The sequence below is a fragment of a genome, unplaced genomic scaffold (assembly GCF_019419815.1).
Source record: "Pyrus x bretschneideri cultivar Hongxiangsu unplaced genomic scaffold, Pyrus_bretschneideri_v1 Contig30, whole genome shotgun sequence".
In the NCBI taxonomy this organism is placed as follows: domain Eukaryota; kingdom Viridiplantae; phylum Streptophyta; class Magnoliopsida; order Rosales; family Rosaceae; genus Pyrus; species Pyrus x bretschneideri.
This window is the reverse complement of record NW_025999613.1, coordinates 2,007,673-2,029,088: the sequence shown is the minus strand read 5'-3', so window position 1 is coordinate 2,029,088 and position 21,416 is coordinate 2,007,673. Positions and strand designations below refer to the sequence as shown.

At 36.9% G+C, this 21,416-nt stretch overlaps 2 protein-coding genes and 1 pseudogene across 2 annotated transcripts; all 3 read left to right on the top strand.

Moving 5' to 3' along the window:
• Positions 1-2,800: 2,800 nt before the first annotated feature.
• On the top strand, positions 2,801-5,078 carry LOC103938480 (probable phospholipid hydroperoxide glutathione peroxidase 6, mitochondrial). Its single transcript, XM_009348479.3, has 6 exons — positions 2,801-3,064; positions 3,909-3,985; positions 4,168-4,229; positions 4,360-4,478; positions 4,587-4,754; positions 4,849-5,078. Exons 1-6 carry the CDS (start codon positions 3,017-3,019, stop codon positions 4,879-4,881), a joined length of 507 nt encoding a protein of 168 aa, XP_009346754.2. The 5' UTR covers positions 2,801-3,016; the 3' UTR covers positions 4,882-5,078.
• A 2,199-nt stretch (positions 5,079-7,277) lies between these two features.
• LOC103938481 (probable phospholipid hydroperoxide glutathione peroxidase) lies at positions 7,278-10,087 on the top strand. The gene is made up of 6 exons (XM_009348480.2): positions 7,278-7,378; positions 8,034-8,110; positions 8,201-8,262; positions 8,528-8,646; positions 9,530-9,697; positions 9,816-10,087. The coding sequence occupies exons 1-6, from the start codon at positions 7,328-7,330 to the stop codon at positions 9,846-9,848; spliced, it is 510 nt and encodes a 169-aa protein (XP_009346755.1). The 5' UTR covers positions 7,278-7,327; the 3' UTR covers positions 9,849-10,087.
• Positions 10,088-17,852: 7,765 nt separating this feature from the next.
• Positions 17,853-21,140, top strand: LOC103938482 (annotated as a pseudogene).
• Positions 21,141-21,416: the final 276 nt, after the last annotated feature.

Sequence of the window (21,416 nt, the reverse complement as noted above, 5' to 3'; positions counted from 1 at the left end):
GGCTGTAAATGGTTTCATGTTTTCCTAACTCAATAGCCCACTTGGTAACTCTGGATGATGCATCGGGGTTGTGCAAGATGGATTGCAGCAGGTACTCTGTCATGTAGATTACTCTGAACGATTGGAAGTATGGTTGAAGCTTTATGGCCAGAGTCACTAGTGCAAGGATGAATTTTTACATTTTCTTGGTATATTGCCTCTGGTTCGAGAAGAGCTTTTAACATGTAGTACACAGGTTTCTGCTCCCTCGAGTCTTCTCGAATAAGAGTCGTGCTTACTGCGCTGTCTGATACTGCCAGGTATAGGTACAAATCTTCTCCGCGGGGTTTGGATAGGTACTCTTTTAGGTTCGTAAAGGCATCTTCACACTCATTTGTCCAAAGCAGGACTTTACTCTTTTCTATCGCGGTGAAGAATGGTTTGCACTTATCGATGGATCTTGAGAAGAACCTGCTGTGGGTCGAGTTTTTCGACAAAGGTGTCTCGACTGTGGGTCGAGTTTCAAAGTTGAATCCTTGCAAGATTCGTCTGGAATCTTATCTTTCCATGATGAAAACGTCTCCTCAAAGATGAAAGATGACTTGTAGGTCGTCAGAGGAAGTTGCATGAGTCATCAGGGAGCTCGGTGGCGCAGCTCCAGCGTGAGCTGCATGCTCAAGCGCTGGATCTTAATTCAAGACGTAGCCTAAAATTTTCATGTTGCAAGGCCCATCACAACTCCCTTTTTTTCTATGTTTTTTCTTTCCTTTTTTACCATGTTTATTCACATATATTCAATTTACGTAATTTACATAGTATACAACCACTTAGTTCCACGACCTAATGATATTTCTCTTCCCCTGTAAATAAGAGGTATTAGGTTTGATTCTCGTCAAAATTGAATTTGAACCACATTATTGCTAGCCTATTGTGAGGCTTACTCCCCCCCCCCCCAAAAACCCCCCCAAAAAACAAAAAAACTAGTGTAGATAATATTCGTTGTTAAAAAAAAAATTTACATAATATACAATTTATGCTATGAATAAAAGAAAACACAACTTTAGCATAATCTATAATTCGTAAAGTGAAAAGTCGGGTTCATGCAATCAGGCTAAAAAAATATCAACAATCAAGACCCATGTTTTAAAAGAACCTAGATTGAGATGATAAATATTGTGAAGGATTTGTAGGAGTTCTTCCTTCAATTTTGGATTTCCATTTTTAGAGTGTTGTATCCTGTTCAACACACACACACACACAAAAAAAATAAAATAAATAAAATAATTTAATAGAAGCATATGAATTCAATAAAATAAAAAATTATAATTGTAATAATAATGATTGAAACGGAATATCCCCTAATTAAAGATGAACAACTTCTCTTTAATGCAGTGTCAAAAGCATGATAATAACGTGTTGTGATCTATTTTAAGAATTTGTGTATTATTCTTCAGACCTTGTGCCTTTATTTAGTAATAACTAATAAGACGAAGATAAAACCTGCTTTCCAAGTAATACAAAGTGTAATAAGAAAGATCTTCTAGAACACAATTACATTATGTTAAATATAATTACATTCACATTATTCACACCCCTTTTTTTATAAAAACAAAAAATTCATTTCGTATTATTCACACCTTCCACCACACATCCCGTTTGGCTTAGGGAAATTTTATTTGAACTCATATAACTTCTTTTTACACCCAACTTACTCTCTACGCCCATATTAGTTCTAATTAAAGAATAAATCTCTCTTTAAACCCAAATTTACTACCTAAACTACCCCATAAATCCAATTCAATATATAAATTCATTCTTAAATAATCAATCTCTTTTAAGCCTATTGTTTTATTTGTCATGGCAACCAATTGTTATAGATGGATTGATCAGTAGTATCAATTTGTTTTACAACTTTTTCAACGTTGCCAGTTTATAGTGCAAGGCTGCTAGGAAATGATATTTGCCAAGCTCTTAATAGAGTAGTCCAGGTAGTTAATTTGAATGTGATTCGCGAAATTGAGTGATGCATTTCTAAGTCAAGATTAAACGGTTCAGTAGCAGCTAGGCAAGCAGTTGAACTGGTGCTTTTGGAGTTTGAATCATGTAAAATTATGTGGACACCTTAATGAAAGTAAATTTCAGTAGAATTTCTCATCACATTTTCTTGAAAGATCACGTCAGTAATTTTATTGGAGTGATATGTGTTGCTTTTACAGGCATACCTAATTGAATTGGAAGTTGAACTTAACCAATTACGAGATGAGTTCCTTAAGCAAGCGCTGGTAATGACATGAAACACATTTCGATGTGCTGAAAGCTTGTTACTCTTTTTGTTTCTTGTGATGATATGGCTTGTAATTATTGCTCTTGTTGATCGAGTTAACATGAAGCTAGAGAGGAAACAAAAGCAATCAGGCTTGATTATTAGGTGATGGTAGGTTTTATGACTGCTCTTAGGATTTAAGTGAGAAGGAACATAGGATAACATTGTGGAGTTTGATTATTAAATGTGAGTTTATTGATAAATTTTAAATTTATTGTTAATTTTATTTTGTAGTTGATAATAATTTTGCAATATAATAAAATAGACAATTCAAATATAAAATTTAAGTTTGGTATAGAAGAAGATTATAAATGACAGACAAAGTTTGTCCGACCATCAACGGTCAACCCGTCCATTTTCCCCACTTCCAAGACAAAGCAAAGTGTTTGTCATTACACTTCCACGTGTGGGATTACAAAAGCACCTACGTGTCAATCTAGTATCCCTCCACGTGTGGGCCCGCAAATCATCACATTCCACTCCTTTGGATAGTAGCCAATTCTCTGCTTTGAGTCCCCCGTATGCTCTGTGTTACTATTCGCTTTCTCTTCCGACGAAATCTCACCGTCACCACTTCATCTGCTTCTCAGCTTCTGCAAAAGCACTTCTCGGCCGATTCCCGGTAGACCCTTTTGCGGTCGTCGCAGATTTCGCTGCTTTCGCCGTCGATCAAGGTAGAGCCCGGTTTCGTCAACTTTCCGATTGAATCGTACAATGGCTAGCCAGTCCGAGAGTAAATCCATCCACGACTTCACTGTCAAGGTTGGCTTTTCACGAATTTTGATTATTTTCATTTTTCGATTGGGATTGGGGATTTTTGTTTGGTTAGAAGCTGGGTTTTTGCGTATAGTTCTCCATTAAATTGAAAATGAAAATGTTAGGGATCAAATTTTTAAATTAAATTTTGTAAAATAAATAACATAGATGTTGATGGTTAGATTATTACGTAAGTGTTGATTAATGTGCTTATATCCTTTGAATGACACACATCATTTAATTTACAAATTTAGATATAGATTATAACAAGTATTGATTAACGTACTTATATAATCACATTCCATTTAGTTTGCAAATTTGATTTAAAATTTTAGTTTTCTGGCATTACTGTTTCGAAAATAGTGTTGTTAAAAAGAAAAACTGATGTCATGAATGCTTAAGTTTTCCCCAGTTTGTTAGAATTTGGGTGGTTTATGATAATGTCCATGCTTTAATTTAATTTGCGTTTAATTTAGCAGGTTAGAATTTGGGTTCTAATTGTAAGGGGTGGATAGCCCTTGTCGGCCTTCCTTTTCAATCTAGTGCGTCCCGCGATCAAACCATCCCCACTCTCTCTTAGTGTAGTTTATTGTAGAATACGCTTTTAATAATAAAACCAAACAGAAAGGAATTTGAGTTCTAATTATCTTCCTTATAATTGAAATTTTAGTAGTTTTGTATTGACCCTTTGGAGCCAACCACTGTAGCTTATTTCAGTTTTGATCCCCAAAAATTGGTGGGTTTAATTTGCAAGGTGATGTGGTATAGGGGCTGCAGGTTAGCAAATCTAAACCAAACTTCATCCCAAATCCAATAATTGAATACATATAATGTGTCCGTTTACTCGCAGGATGCCAAGGGTAACGATGTTGATCTTAGCACCTACAAAGGGAAGGTCCTGATGATCGTCAACGTCGCATCGCAGTGGTACACAATATCTTCTATTTTCTTTCAAGTTTTTACGTGCATTCCATACTAAAATACTAAAAGAAAGAAAATCTGATAAGGATGGTTATATTCTCATAAAATGGGATGCATTATCAGCCAACGTTGTTTGTCTTTGTCTGAAGTGTGAGCTTATTATAGTTTGCTATTTAATTTTGATGCAGTGGCTTGACTAATTCAAACTACACAGAGCTAGCTCAGTTGTATGAAAAATACAAAACTCAAGGTCTGCTTTTGTGAATCTTTTATTACGTATGCATGTTTGTACTGCACCCCATGGCTGTTTTCATAGAAACTCCCTATCGTTTGGTTGCCTTGTAGGCTTGTAGCTCACACTTGCTTCTGTTGCCTTGCAGGATTGGAAATCTTGGCATTCCCGTGCAATCAGTTTGGAGCTCAGGAGCCGGGGACAAATGATGAGATTGTAGAGTTTGCTTGCACTCGCTTTAAGGCCGAGTATCCCATCTTTGATAAGGTAAGAGTTTCTTAGGATGTCATTTCCAATATGAACAAACAGCGAAAGCGTCTTTCATGGAGTTGTGTTATTTTCTAGAGCTGGAGATTTACAAACAACAAATTTTAGGTGGATGTGAATGGTGAGAAAGCTGCTCCGATTTACAAGTACTTGAAGTCGAGCAAGGGTGGACTCTTTGGCGACAACATCAAGTGGAACTTCTCCAAGTTCCTAGTTGACAAAGAAGGGAAAGTCGTTGAACGTTATGCTCCTACAACTTCTCCTCTTAACATTGAGGTAAGAAATCATACATTCATGACAGTTGCATTGAAGTGAAAAAGTGAATTAGGATAACGAAATTGCGGTTTGTTGTTTCCTTTTTGTTTTGCAGAAGGATGTAAAGAAACTGTTGGGGGTCGCATGAACAGGCAGCTCTCTATGAAGAAATGAGAGGGAGTAAATTAGTTGAGGAATAAAAGGCACTTGCTGTAATAAGAATGCATCTCTTTGTCTTGTTCAACATTTTGTAAGGGTTGCACTCTGTTGATGTTTCAAGGAAGTATAACTTTCAAAAAACAGTCGGAATTCAGACCGGTTGAGGGTCTGTGTTTTCAAATTTTAGCTTCAAGATTTGAGTTAGGCTAGTCAAATCAAGCACTATATATATATATGTATGTCTTTAGAAAACCTCGACGGTACAAAGGTAATTTTATTGATAACAAAAATGAAGTTACTCATAATACAAGAAAAAATGATAAAAAAAAAAAAAAAATGAAAAAGAAGAGGGACATAAATCTTACCTTTCTAGAATCGAAAACAATAAGATACAAGAAAAGAAGGGGGGCATGAAATTTAACCCCTTTAATGGGAAACATAAAAGTCTAAACCTACAAAACAAGTTAAGAAACATCACAAGGTTGAGAGAAAAAAAAAAAAAAAGCGAGTCAAACGTGTATGCTGATATGCAAATTAATTTAGCGATAGCCAAGAAAGCAAGCATAGTTTGAAAACAAAGTAGCATGAGCTGAGCCAATCTTAGCAAAATTGTCTACAACAACATTTCCTTCGCGATATATGTGAGAGACCTAGAAAGTCATATTCCGAATGCGGTCCAAACAAATAGACCATTGCGTACAAAGAGGCCAAGAGGATCAAAATCGGTTGATTGGAAAGCAGAAATAACAGTAGAATAATCACTTTCCAACCAAAGACAATGCCAACCCTGCTAATATGCAAATTCTACACCAATCATAATTGCTGATAATTCTGCAAAGAAAGAGTTGCAATGGCCAATCCCTTGGATAAAACCACCAAGAAATTAACCATGGCAATCCCTGAAAACTCGTCCACAAGTAGCAAGATCGGGATTTCCTATGACAAACAATATGTATTAAGTCTAATCCAAGGAACCAAGAAGAAGACCAAAGCACATGAAAAATTATTGGTGCCTTACAAGGGATAGGCTAGATCCTCAAAGAAGAAATGATACAAGTGTCAAAACTATAATAATAACCAGGAATCAATTTCCCACCATGAATGACCCCATAATTGATAGACATGCAAAGATGACGAAAATAGATTGGGCGACCCTGAGCGTTCCAAATAGCCTAAATAGTAGAAAGACCCGCAAATCCCAGAGATTGTCCAACTGCTGGGAAAATGGCTTACGTACGTAGGCATGCCAAAAACAACCAAAGAATCTGAAAAAGATAAAGAGGTACCAAATTGACATGCTTAACCACCTCTAAAGCTGCCTAGATATCCAACAATCGAAGACAAGATTACAATAGATTCCTCAGATTAAGACATAAACAACAAATGGACGCTAAAGAAATACGACGTCGTTGAAGTGCACCTTCGGTAAAAAGTTTATCATGAAGAAGCTGCCAAGCCAAAATAGACAGTCAAGGTGGGATAAAATGTCGCCAAATAACCTTAGCTCAAGCACAATCACTATGTTTTTGTCGAATAACATGATAGGCAAAAGAAAAGGAAAATTTCCCAGTAGATGTAGGCTCCCAAATCAATTTGTCATCCTTTATATTTAAAGGCAAAGGTAGACATAGAATCTGCTGCACTACAAAAGGGAATAAATTTACAAAATAATCTGGTAAAGACCAACTTTGTTCTTCAATAACTTTTGAAGCCCTAGGAAGAATTGTAGGTGACATGAACGAAGATAATGAAGGGCCATTAATCAGGTTATCCAACCATTTGTCGAACCAAAAGGAAACTGACTTCCCATCACCAATAACCCAACGACTATTATTATTCAGAATAGGAAAAACAAGCTTCAACCCGTGCCACATAGAAGATCGTAAATAAATATCTTGTTTTTTAACTCGACGTCCGTTGAAGTGCACTAAACCCTAATATACATGAACAACTTAGCATTGTTTAGGGAGCTTAGAGTTCCTCATATGTTTTCTATAGAAGTTTTCCCAAATCATGAATTAGAAAGTTTGGTCCAATAGACCCTCAGCAGCATTGTTGAGAAAGTCAACATGCTTAGATTAGAATCCAATCAACGTTAATTTGAGCAAATATGTTGGAATGATTACCTTCTCACTTAGTGTTAATTGTATCAATAGCCAGATATTAATTTCATGCTTTGTATCAATTGTATTATAGTAGGAATCAATCAAAGAAATTAAACCATATTAAATTTAATTAGTATCTTCCAGGATGCAGAATTTGCCATAAGACAACAACCATGGACGAATCAATCAATATTGGAGCTACCCAAGTCAAACAAGGCAGACTACTAAATGGTTCACTATCAGAGTTTCCTACCTATAGTATACAGCTCATAGTTGGTCTAGCTTTAGCTTGACAAATAATTGAGACAGAGAAAAAAAAAAGAGAAAAGAATGGCTAGTCTTAGCCCACCCCCTGGATCATTTTATGACTTCACTGTCAAGGTAAATCCTTTCTATCCTCAATTACTTTATGATAAATTTTCTTAATTTGTTGCAGATTGCTGGTTTATTTCTTTTTGCATAATATGAGCGATATAACTACTCTAGTCTAAATACATTAAGGGGGGAGAGGAGGAGGAGGAGGAGGAGGAGGAGGAGGGGGATGGTTTGAACATCGAGATGTAGTTGATTAAAGATGAATGGCCTAATCACTTGGTCAATTCACCCGGTAATGAACCATTTGCAAAGATCAGTAGTTTCTTGAGTAAAGTAATTATGTGGTTTGAACTTCGAGACGCAGTTGATTAAAGATGAACAGCCTAAGCACCAGGTCAATCCACCCGGTAATCTACCACTTGCAGAAGATCAGTAGTTTCTTGAATAAAGTGATTATGTTGAATGTATTCACAATCAAAACAATAAGCATATGGGAATTCGGTATTTATTTTTGGCATGTCTTGAGAATTTTCCTTCGCCTGTTCGGATGACAAGAAAAAAAATCATACCTGAAAGGTTAAAAGTTTAAACAAATATATATTGGGAACAGAAGAAATGTTATTTTGTATTGAACCTTTGTTGGAGATTCAGCTGAGAAATGTGATTTGTTTGTCTTGATCTTGTACTTCTTGTGATGGGGTTTTAATTTGTGTAAGTGCAGGATGTTAAGGGAAATGATGTCGATCTTAGCATTTACAAGGGAAAAGTTCTGCTGGTCATCAATGTTGCTTCCAAATGGTATATACACCCCCTTGTTTTCATCCCTAGCCGTGTTTTTTTCATTTTATTCTTTGATTCAGTTGCTCTTTTTCAATGATTTTCCCGCAGTGGACTGACCAACTCAAATTACGATGAGCTGAATGAACTGTATCGAAAGTATAAAGATCAAGGTTTGCATTTTGAACTTGTATGGTTTTCTTACATGTTCTTGAGCTGATATCTATGTAGTTACTTCTCCTACAAGTTGAGTTCTGACTGCCCCTCTGTGATACATGCTAATCTGCTGCTTGTTCGAAAACTTTCAAATTAATATATTGCATATGCAATGATCTAATTTTTGTTAGAAAAACATGAATTCCCTCAAAAATTTTGTTGAAATTCTTCCTTTTTCCATTACTTTTCACCTTTGTATGATATATTACGAGGTTGATACAGGCTTTGAGATTCTGGCATTTCCGTGCAACCAGTTTGATGATCAGGAACCAGGAAGTAACAAAGAGATTGAAGATTTTGTCTGCACTCGGTTCAAATCGGAGTTTCCCATTTTTGACAAGGTAGATCCAGAAAAGTAGATTATGTTGTATGATTGTTTCTAATTTTCCATTAGCTCACGTTCGTAAAACGATGAAGAGCGGATGGTGGTTGAAGATCTTTGTGTCTACAAGTTTAAGTTCCAACTTTCAAGGATTTCAAAGTCGATACATTTAGGCTATTGAAACCTTAATAGCTGAAATTTAAAAAAAAAAACCTATCTAATGAATAATGAGTGCTCATTTTAATTCTATTTGAACTCTTGCAAATTAGAACTTTCACATGCGTTTTTCCCTACGGATATTTCAACTGCATCTAAGAGCTAGGATGGTATTGCACTGTTCTAAAAATCCCTGCCTAGGCGCTAGGCGACTGGCCACCATCCCGATTAATGTCTAAGCATTTGAAAATTAAGATAAGGCACCTAGACTTGATGAGGCACCTGCATAGACCGTATAGGCACCCACCTAGGCCGCCAAACCCACCTAGGCACTCACTTAGGTTGCGACTCACTTAGATAGAAAATAGATAACTTTCATTTTGTATTTTTATTTTTTTCAGTAAATTATAAAAGACTTGCTGAATGGTTAAATAAATACTCATTATATGCTTGTTCCCCATGTTTTCATTATGTTCCAATACTTCATAATATATATGTCACTCTATTTTGTAGTTTATGATGAAATTATATATATTTTAAGTATAAACATACACATATTTACATGAAATATAATATATTTACTTAAATCTGCCTAGTCCACCTAGCCGCCCACCTAGACCCTACCTAGCCGCCTAAGCGCTAGGCCCCAGCCCGCCGCCCAACTAGCACCTAGCGTCTTTAGAACCTTGTGGTATTGCAATAATGTTAGATCTTTCTTTCTGAATCCGCCCTTGTTCTTGTGTTAGATTGAAGTAAACGGAGATAATACTGCTCCAGTGTACAAGTTCTTGAAGGAAGGCATGTGGGGATTCTTTGGAGACGATATTCAGTGGAACTTTACCAAGTTTCTAGTTGACAAAGAAGGAGAAGCGTCTCACCGCTATTATCCAAGCACACCCCCCCTTAGCATCGAGGTCTGTTTCTCAAATTTAATCATGTTATGCTGGCTCTGTTGTTTATTAGTGATTGATCATCTCGATTCATCTGTAGATTTGTCAATTTTTCTAGCCTTTTGACATACATTTTCCACAGCGTGACATCAAGACACTGTTGGGAATTGCGTAAGTAGCTCAGATGTGAAGATTTCAACATATGCTTTCCTTTTGCGTACACTGGAATAAAAGTTCAAGCTTGCTTTGTGTATGTATATTATATCAGAAGGCTTGTTAAGGATGGAGGCATGGTGCTAATTAATAAAACATTAAGCAGTTGCAATCCCTGCTTGTTTCTTAAACTTGATTAAAGCATTTCTGTTCCTTGTGGGATGATGGAAAATGTTTTAATTGGCAGTCAGGATTCAATCATCTTTCCTAATCTGGATACGTTTGTTATTTTGATCACAGATTGATGTATAGGGAAAAGACTTAGCTGTCTCTTTTTCCACAAGATATATCTTTCATGTTAGCACTCATTGCGTGACCTCGCATCATGGTGAGTACAATACAAACATTGAGGATAGATATTTCTCATTGGAGTGAGATTTTAGTTAAGGGATCATCTAAGTAACCTTATTCGAGGAACAACCTTGTAGAGCCAACTTCGCATTGTACTTAAGGATTCCACTGCATATCTTGTCTCTCTCAAAAACCATCTCTACCAAATCATCATAACTGGAAACAATATAACGGTTACCCTTGTAGAGCCAACTTCACATTGTTTTTCAACAATCCAACCATGTATTGTTGAAAAGTAACTCAGCTAGGGTTCTAGGAATATGAAGTTTGGGAAGAAACTTTTGAATATTTTTCATTATTTTCTTTACAATAGAACACAAGACTTATATAATACAAGGTGGCCTATTCTAGGAAGGAAATAGAATATAATTTACATTGATTTACATGGATCAAATCTGCTCCTATGATCAAGGAGAATCAATCAAGTATCCTAAACGATATTGTCTTCAATACTTTCCCTCAAGGTGGAGTGTGAATGTCAAGAACACCCATCTTGCCAAGTAGAGAACGGAATGCTGATTGTCCAAGTGGCTTGGTGAATATATCGGCATGCTGTTGTCCAATAGGTACATAGGCTGTCGAAATAACCCTAGAACGTATTCGTTCACGAACAACGTGGTAGTCGATCTCTATGTGTTTGGTGCGTTCGTGAAAAACTGGATTGGCAGCTATGTGGAGTGCAGCTTGTTTGTCACATGTAACTTTTTCGGACCCTTGTGATCAATTTGCAGGTCAGCCAATAAAAACTTCATCCATGTAAACTCACATGTAGCGGAGGCCATAGGCACGATACTCCGCTTTAGCTGAGGATCGCGAAACAGTAGATTGTTTCTTGGTTTTCCAAGATACTAGTGCACCTCCAAGGAATATACAATAGCCTGTGACAGATCTTCTCGTAAGTAGACATCGAGCCCAATCGGTGTCACAATATCCTTTCAATGTTAAACTCCCCTTTGAAGGAAAAAAAGCCCTTGTCTAGGTGATCCCTTTAAGTATCATAGGAGACAATAAACTGCGTCAAGATGAGGCTTTCTTGGTTGTTGCATAAATTGGTTGTGTATATGAACCGAGTATGAAATCTCCGGCCTAGTGATTGTGAGATAAATAAGTTTCCCAACAAGCCTCCTGTATTTCAAGGAATTGTGGAGAAGTTGCCCTTCCGTTGGAGATAATCTCAAGTTTTCTTCCATAGGGAACTTTGCAGGCTTTGCATCGAGTAAGCCGACTTCATCAAGAATGTCAAGTGTGTATTTACGTTGTGAAATGGAGATTCCTTGAGAAGATCAAGCCATCTCCACACCAAGGAAATACTTCAACTATCCAAGGTTCTTAATTTGAAAGTAGGATTGAAGAAATTGCTTGAGAACATGGATGGCACCCTCATCGTTGCCTTTTCCACTGCCATATACCAAGCCGGCTACCAGCAGTCAATGGCTGACTACTCCCTATTCACTAAGGTGCGTGGAAATTCGTTTACAGTCGTCTTGATTTATGTTAACGACATGATTATCACATGGAACTAGCTGCGAAAGGCTTGCATGAGGCCATAGAAGGACTTGTTAAGTCAGCATACATTATGCTCCCCCTGCCGACGAAGCCCAGGAGACAGCTTCGTATAAACTTCCTCACAAAGATCATTGTGAAGAAAGGCATTATGGACATCCATTTAATGTAAGGACCAATTACGAACAGATGCAACGGCTAATAGACAACAGACTGTGATAAGTTTGGCAAAAGAGCAAAGGTTTCCTTGTAATCAATACCTTCGCATTGTGTAAAACCTTTGGTAACTGAGGCGAGCTTTATAACGCTCGACGGTACCATCAAAGTTGTATTTGATTTTGTATACCCATTTGCAACCAATGGCATGACGACCAGAAGAAGGGTAGTGAGAGTCCATGTGTTGTTTTGTTCAAGGGCCAGAAGTTTAGAGTCCATGGCAACACGCCATTGAGGGTCACTATTAGCCTGTGCAAATGTAGTTGGTTCGACAATAGTCAAAATAGCACAAGCAAAAGAGCAATGCAATGGTGAAAGGTGAGCATATGATACATAGTGAGATAAAGGATAGCGAGTATCTGACATGGAGGAAGGAGTGGCGCTGGGAGCAAGAGATTGCACATGATATAATGGTAGCCCTATAACCTTACAAAAAGCTTAGGAGCGCGGCCAGAGTGTCGAGGGGCAAGTGGGTTAGGATGTGATGGAGAGGATGGTGGAGATTCTAAGTGAGGTGCTATGAGAGAGTCGATGGTGGTCGGTGTGGGAGGAGAAGGTTATGTCGGTGTAGCTAAATGGGGTTCTGGAGAGATTGTGTGGTAGTAGGTTGTGTAGGATTAGGATGAGAAAGAGAGTCGGTGGGGATAAGTAAGACAAGTGTATGAGGTTGATGATCAGGAGGTTAAGTGAGGAAACGGAACGTGGTTCATGGAATACCATGTCATGAGTGGAAGAAATTTTGTGTGTGGTGAGGTCATAAACGTGATATCCTTTTTGACCTAATGGGTACCCAACAAAAATACATTTTTGAGCACGTTGGTCAAATTTATGGTGAGGATGGAGGTTGGTAGCATAACATAAACAATCGAAAACTCGTAGGTGGGAAAAATAAGGAAGTTGGCAATGCAAAATCTCATAAGGAGTTTTGTGATCAAGGAGAGGTGTAGGTAAATGATTAATTAAATAACACGTTGTTTGTATGATTTCCCCCCAAAAATTTGGTGGTAAATTGGCTTGAAACCGAAGTGCTCAACCAACATTTAGAAGATAACAGGTGTTTCCGTTCAACAACCCCATTTTGTTGGGGTGTGGACGGACAAGAAGTCTAAAACATGATACCCTTGCTTTCAAAAAAAGAGTGTAAAGAGGTGAATTCACCACCATTATCAGCCCTAAGTGTTTTGATCATGCAATTAAATTGTGTTTGGACCCAAGCAACAAAAGGAACATAACAACCCTTGTGTTTCTGACTTAAAATGCATAAGATGTATCTAAGTATAACTGAGAATAATCATTAACAATCATTAAAAAATATCGAGCCCCTGAATAGGAATTGACTCAATGAGGTCCCCAAATATCACAATGTATCAAATCGAAATGAGTTTTAAAAGAAATAGAACTTGACGGAAAATATAAACGGGTTTGTTTAGCAAGAGGGCAAATGTCACATGAATGACTAGAATCAAACATTATTGTTGGAACTTGTTTGGTTAAAGCTTGCAGCGGACCGGCGGAAGGGTGCCTTAATCGTTGGTGCCAGAGGATGGAGTTTGCGGCTAATGTGATGAGCAAGACGAGGGTTTTGTTCTGGTGCCAAGTAGTAAAGCCCATTATATCGCTTGCCCAGGCCAATCGTCCTCCTCGTATCCATGTCCTGTATCACACAAAAATCAGGGAAGAAAATCACTATGCATCGTACTGCTTTAGTAAGTTTGCTAACAAATAATAAGTAAACTCGAAAGTTAGGCACGTGGAGCACTCCATCAAGTTTAATGTGAGGGTAACTTGTATAGAACCGATCAAGTCTATTAAGGCATGTCCTCCATTCGGCAATTGAATAGAATCCAGCATGGATAATGATTTCTTGTCTAGCAAGTGAGGAGAATGAGAGATGTGGTCTGTTTCCCCACTCTCAATGATCCAATATAAAGTTTTCTTTGGGGAGACTTCTGACAAGTTAGAGGAAGGTATGATTGTACCTGTTACATTTGCAAAATGTAGCAGATTACCAATAATGTTGCTCTTCTTGAGCATTCCATAAGTTGATTATATTCTTCAGTGGTGAACTTTGGACCTTCACTAGACATCGCTTTGTGTCATGAGTCAGAGCCCTTGGTGGTCTCGGTCTCCACTTTCACTTGGTTTGCCACAGGTTTTCTTTTGTTTAGTGGCTTGACTAATTTGCCATGATACTTATGGCCAGACAGGAAACCATACAGGTAAAAGCATCGATCCACAGTGTGGTACTTTTTATCATACTATGAACATTGAAGGGTGTTTCCTTTCAGTGCAACAGGTTCCCTGTTATGGGTTACATTCATGGCATGTAGATTTATATTGTTACGATTCAGAGATACTCTTACTTGCTTCTCCTATTAGAGAACAAAGGAGTATGCGTTCTGAGTGTCTGGTAGTGGCTGCATCAATAGTATCTGTCCACGTACTACTGCATAAGAGTCGTTCAAACCCATCAGGAACTGCATCACCCTTTCTTTCTCATCCTGATCATTTACCTTATTCAACCCCCCACAGGTGCAAGTCGAAGTTTCATTGTAGGATGCTAGTTCATCCCACAACGCTTTTAGTTTCGTGTGGTAGACCAAGATCGATTGTTGTTCCTGTCTGTGTTCAACGATCTCTCTCTTGATTTGATAAATGTATGAGTCGTTTCCTTGTGAGAAACGATCTCGCAAGTCAGCCCAAACATCGGCTGCTGTCGTGTAATAAGAAATGTTGTTCGCAATGTCATCGGGGACCTGAGAATCCAAGCAAGGACCATATCATTGCATCTTTGCCATGATGCGAATTGTTTGTCAGTCTCTAGTGAAGGGTCAATGGTGCCATCAACCATGCCAAGTTTATTCTTCGCGCTCAAGCTGATTCGCATAGCACGACTCTAGGTATTGTAGTTGTCTCCTTGAAGTGTTTTGGAGACCAAGATATTCCCAGGTTGATCTAAGAGATGTAGAATAAAAGGGCTTGAGACATCTGTGAATGTCTCTGTAAACTTTGGGTTTTGGGTGTCGATGGACGTCCTAGTGGGTTTTGTTGTTGGATCGCCCATGGTGGTTTAGGTGATGTTGTGTTTGTTAGGATTGCAAAAGTTGTGTGGGTATTCAAAGTCACCAGAAACGATGCTCTGATACCATGTTGAAAAGTAACTCAGCTACGGTTCTAGGAATATGAAGTCTGGGAAGAAACTTTTGAATATTTTTCATTATTTTCTTTACAATAGAACACAAGACTTATATAATACAAGGTAGCCTATTCTAGGAAGGAAATAGAATATAATTTACATTGATTTACGTGGATCAAATCTACTCCTATGATCAAGGAGAATCAATCAAGTATCCTAAACGATATTGTCTTCCAATATGTATCTAGTCTTCCTCAAAGACCATCTCTACAAAAAGATCATCATATTTGGAAACCATATGACTGTTAGATTAAATTATAATCCTTTTAGTGTTTTTTCGAAGCAGCACATTCATTTATTTTCGTCATTAAAATGGATGCTGAGATGTGAAAGCTGAATAATTTCAAGCTTTGTATGATCAAGAGGGGAAATAAGTTCAAGCTTTGCTTTTGTCTACATTTTATTATATCATTGTGTTGCTTCAGGACTCATTACTATTGTAATGTGTGGTGCTAATTGCTAAAACATTAAGCAATTGCAGTACCTAGCCTGCTGTTTCACAGACTAAATAAAACCATTTCTACTTGTGTGATGATTTACAATGACCTTATTGGCAGTGAGGATTTATGATCTCTTCTGATCTAGATGTTGGTTATTTTTAGTATGTATTTTGTTCTTATTGTGAGGACTGAAGAATTGTTTGACATTGAAAAGTCAAGAAATTTTGCAGAGGCTTATAAGGAGTTGGACTATTGTCCAATTAGATTTGGAGTAAAACCTTAAACGCCTGTTATTAACAAGATAATACCAATATTAGCATCTTCACACATGTTAACTTCCATGTCAATAAAGCTTTTCTTAAAAATAATTATATCATACTTTTAATAATCTCAATTACTAACATATTCTTTTAATTATCCATGTGGCATCACTTGACTTGTTTTGTGGAACCTACATGGGTATCACGTCAATCCACTAATAAATTTTAAGAAATTTTATTTGAGCTTATTTAACTACTTTCTACATCCAACTTACTCTCTACATCCATATTATTTTTAATTAAAGAATTAATATTTTTTTAAACCCAAATTTATTACCTAAAGTACCCTACCAAACCCAATTAAAAAGTTTATTTAACTTTACACCCATTATAAAATAAAATCTCAAAGAAACTCGAAAGTCAAAATTCTTCTGAGTCCTTTGTCTCCCCTCCCACCTTGAGCTCTTTAGAAACAGAGCTTTTTGTTTTACAAATTTCTCTCTGCAATTTGTTGCTGCATATTATTTGATTTTTTGATAAAGTTTCAAATTTCTACTAGAGCACAACATTATAGCATCTATGGTTGTTTTTCATTTATTTGTGTTTCGGTGTTTGTGTGTGTGTTTTTTGCTGCAATTATTTAATTTTATTTGATGAAAGAAATTCATCTAACCTGCACTCACTAACATGTACTAACCCAAGCAATTTCTCAAAAGGAAAACAAATGTCAATCAAAACTGCAACAAATTTATAATATGAAGTTGAAGTGAAGGGTTTCGTATAGGAGGATAGGCTAGCACGAAAACAACTTTTGCTCTCTGATATGCCAAAGCCAAACAAATTACTAATACTTCTACTTTCCATAGAAAGGGTCTTACATATCAATACTTTCATTACGACTGTTGTAGAACGTTGACAAAAAAAAAAATTGAAACGCAAATACTTATCTTTCTATAGTCTAAGAAAAATTGAAATCAGACGAACACAAATTTTCATAAATCGAGTTATACTTTAGTTTGAGAATTCAAAACTTTAAAATTACCATTCATCGATAAAAAAAATTAAAAAAATAATAAATTAAATTAAATTAAAATATAAAAAAATAAAATAAAAACTTGTTTTTCTCCATAAAAGCTATTAGGGTTTTAGCCAGAATGAACACAGGATAAACAATGAGTGATGATTAGATTTAATTATAGTGTGTGGGTTTATTGATAAATTTTAATTTTATTATTAATTTCGTTTTGTACTTGATAGTAATTATGCAATAGGGAAAAAAGGATAATTTATATTTAAAATTTAAGCTGGGTGTAGAAAGTGATTGCATGGGTTTAAATAAAATTTCCCATAATTTTTTTATTGACAAGGATGGAGAGACAACATTGACAACCAAAATAATAGATGAGGACTAAATTGATGAGTTTGAAATATAAATGACCAAACTGATGAGATGGCAAAACATGAAGGACTATTTGTGATAAAACCTTTTTAAATACTATGAACAAATTTAATATATCGAATAAATTAATTACAATTAAGAGAGGAAAAAACCCTAAAGCAGCATGCAAAACTAAACCACGTCCACCGTTGTAAAGAAAAAGAAAGGCGGAACAGCCATCGTTATTCACCTCCACCGTCAGGAAAAGGGAACCACCACCCCACCCTGAATTTCACCTACATCATAATTTCAAGCACTAAAGAGCTGATTTCGTAGAAAGCATCAGTTAAATTCGAGTTGTAGGCCGGATTGTAGCTGATTCTGTGGCGGAGTTGATTTCCAACAGCCTCTTCTGTTGAGCGTTATTTCTCATTGGCTACATCCTCTATGGGAAACAAGGTTTCTGGCTGCTTTACAACAATGCCTCAAGGCAAGATAAATTCAGCTTATTCTGTTCTTTTCTTCTTTAACCCTAATTTAGTTTTGTACAAAATAAACCCAAAATTGCTTGCTGGATTTTGCAATTTTTGTTCTCCCTTAATTTTGCTGCTTTTGTAGCTAGCACAGGTACCTGTGGTACTTCAGAGTTGGGACCGGATTGTAAAATGCCAAGCCAACCCGATGAGTACCCAGACGGAACAATTTACGAATACACCGTCAAGGTAAGCAAGTCCTGTCTTCAATTAGTTTTTGCATTTCTCCTCTCTCTATTTAGCTGGTCAATATCACTTTGTTTGGACCCAATATCACACCATTGACCCCATTCAATCGAGACTGTTGAATGAATTCACAAGTTAATATGATTTTAATATTTTTCCTAGATATTACTATTGGATTATCATAGTAATTCTCTTGTAGAAATATTTTATGAGCTTGGAGATGAGGATGAAAACGAAAACTGTTGTTCAACAAGAAGATGGACGCAATGATATTCTTGTTAATTTTTTGGAGTCAGTACGACGTAGAGATGACCTTCAACTCTACACACAAATCAACGCTCTACGCTAACCCTCTCACTTTTGAGAAAAAAAACCACTAATTGCTTTACTGAAAGTCAGCACAAATACCGTTTGGTTAAACATATTTGGGTTGACAGATGACGAACAATGACAATCTAGTTAGACAGCATTTCCAGAGGCAACCAGTGAAGGTGACATTTTTGCTAAACGACACCAGGGTTGCAAAATTAGTTTTATTTTAGGAGTCTTGACAGTGTGGTTAAACAGCAGCTTTTCCTAAGTTAAACTGATTATCTATCCTAAGTCTTTGCCTATTAAGAGTCCTTGATTCTTTCACCTAACAAGGTCACTTCATTAGCTTTCTCGACGAAGTAAAATGTTCCATGATTGGATATTTCCCAATGACATTCAAAGTTCATTCAGATAGTCGAACCACTTTCACCATAAAGACAATCATCTTTTTGAGTATCTTTGTCCCTATAGTTTGGTACCGATTCGACACACTTATATTTTTACAAATATAGTTGAAGTTGCTGAACCTAGTGCAGAAGATTGAATTTCATAGCAAAAGGCATAATTGTGTCTTTAGGTTCTAGAATCTAAGGTCGGGAGTGTTCCTTCCTTCACCTGATTAAGAAGTCAGAAGCATATTCTATCACACTCAAAAAGTATTTGCCCGGCCAAGCTCTATAGCAAATTGGCACGCCTACATCAGCAATCAATCACCAAAGAGCGTAGTTAACTCTTAGTCACTCAGCCTGCAAGCCACGTCTATTCTCAAGAGATGGAATGGAAAATTTTGACTCGAGTTTTTTGAAATTATGTGTGACGAGTGGTAAAATTTGTCACATGAAAAAACAATAATGCATGCTTTTCGAAATGATGGGAAAAGAATTCTCGAGGGAAGCCAAGGGTATGAATTCTAGTGTGTTTGGCAAACATTGGTATGATATCTCATACTCATTCCAGGGCTCCAATCTGCAAACCAAACGCCAATGTTAATCTCCAAATTGTAAAACAATAATTTTGAAGAGATGAGATTATGTTGGATATATACTCCCCTTTTGGGATGTTTGATAATATTCCTCAAGTGTGGCTTGGGTGCCAAGACAAAAGCATAATTGAAAGGGAGAGAAAGAAACATTGACACAACATTGGAAAAACCCAAAACATATGGCTCGTTTCTTTGTTGGGAATATGAACGAAAAGTGTTGATTTGTATTTGATTAAATCCATGCTAGAAATTCAGTTTAGAAGTAGTATTTTTTTGTTCTTTGGTTTATAGTTCATCTGATAGTTAATAATTTATATGTTTGTGCAGGATGTTAAGGGAAAGGATGTCGATCTCAGCGTGTACAGGGGAAAGGTTGTGATGGTTGTTAATGTTGCTTCCCAATGGTATTCCTCATATTCAGGCCCTTCTCGCATTTATTTGTTCTTAATTTAGGGAATTGTTATTAACACGTCAAAAATCTCATTCTACACTCCTCACAAGTATTTTTTTGTTTCTAATTATAGAAAGTTTGGAATATAAAATGAGATTTTTTGAGTGCCAATAACAATTCCCTTAATTTATTTCTTTTGTAAAAAGAAAATAAAAACTCTATAATCATTGTTGGATTTCACTGATTTTGCAGTGGATTGACGGAGGAAAATTACACGGAGTTGAATCAACTATATCAAAAGTATAAAGATCAAGGTTTGCATTCTGTACTGTTTTGCAGCTTCAGCATATATTTCTACTTTTCTCTTTGGTTCTTTTTTTGTATGATGTACCGGTGGCTGCGACACAGGCTTGGAGATTCTGGCATTTCCGTGTAACCAGTTTAACTGCTCAGGAACCGGGAAGTAATGATCAGATTCAAGAGTTTGCCTGCACTCGTTTCAAAACAGCATTCCCAATTTTTAACAAGGTAGATTCAGAACTGAAACACAAGATTATGTCACGTCTGCATGCTTTCCAACAGCGTAAACTTACTAAAGCATTTAGGCAAGCCAGAAGATTATTCGACTGGATGCCTCATGCATGTATTGTCCTTGTAAAACGACGAAGAACTGCATTGTAACTATAATTGTTCTATATTTATAACTCCCTTAGAACTTTTGCAGGTTAAGAATTTTAGATGTGTTCTTGGTCGGTATTGTAATTATTTCAGACATTTTGTAAATTTACCATTTTTGTTCTCTGTGTTAGATTAAAGTAAACGGCTTTAATACTGCTCCGTTGTACAAGTTCTTGAAGTTAGGCAAATGGGGATTCTTCGGAGATGATATCCAGTGGAACTTTGTTAAGTTTCTTGTCAACAAGCAAGGAAAACCTGTCGGTCGTTATTACCCATCAACTTCCCCCCTTAGCCTTCAGGTGAAAACTTAGACGTCGAATTCGCAAATATGCTTATGTTATGCTGCTTCTGTTGTTTATTGCAGTGATCATCTGCAGGTTTTGTCAAGTACTCTAGTTGTGTGACATTGTATTATTTTTGCAGCATGACATAAACAGGCTTTTGGAAGCCTCGTGAATTATGAATACTGTGCGATGCAAAGGCGTTAACCCGAGGGTGTGCATGCTCCCTGCCGGTTTCACTAATCGTACAAAACGATATCTGTTCTTTGTGTGATGATTGACATTGGCCTAGTTGGGAGTCGGGATGTAATCATCTCTTCCGAACCATTGTTGACAATGACCTGTGACTCAAAAACTCACTAGCTTTATCTAGTTTACTTCAAATCTTGTAAAACACGGTATGTTAATTGGTTGTTAGGAGTGTAAAGATGCTAATCTCGTGGACATATATATTTGAAGAAAACTGCCCGTCTGGTGGCATTCACGAAATAAAGGTCCGACGGATATGGTCACGCCACCACCGCCTAACTCACACCTGTTTGAGCAGACGGGGGATGAGCATTCCATGTGGTGTTTTGGATTGCACTGTCGTGTTTTGGATTCACTGCGTTTTACGTTTTTCCGATCAATACAAGCAGTGTTGCCCCTAAAACACTCCCATAAGATCATAGTTTCATAGGAGTGGTAAACATCGTAATGGTTCCAAATTGTTACACACGGAACCACACATCAAGATACCAGACAAATCAATGAGATTAGCGGGATGCTTGCAAGTGATTATCGAAGGGGGCTATAATCACTTCTGAGGCCATAATCGCTTTTA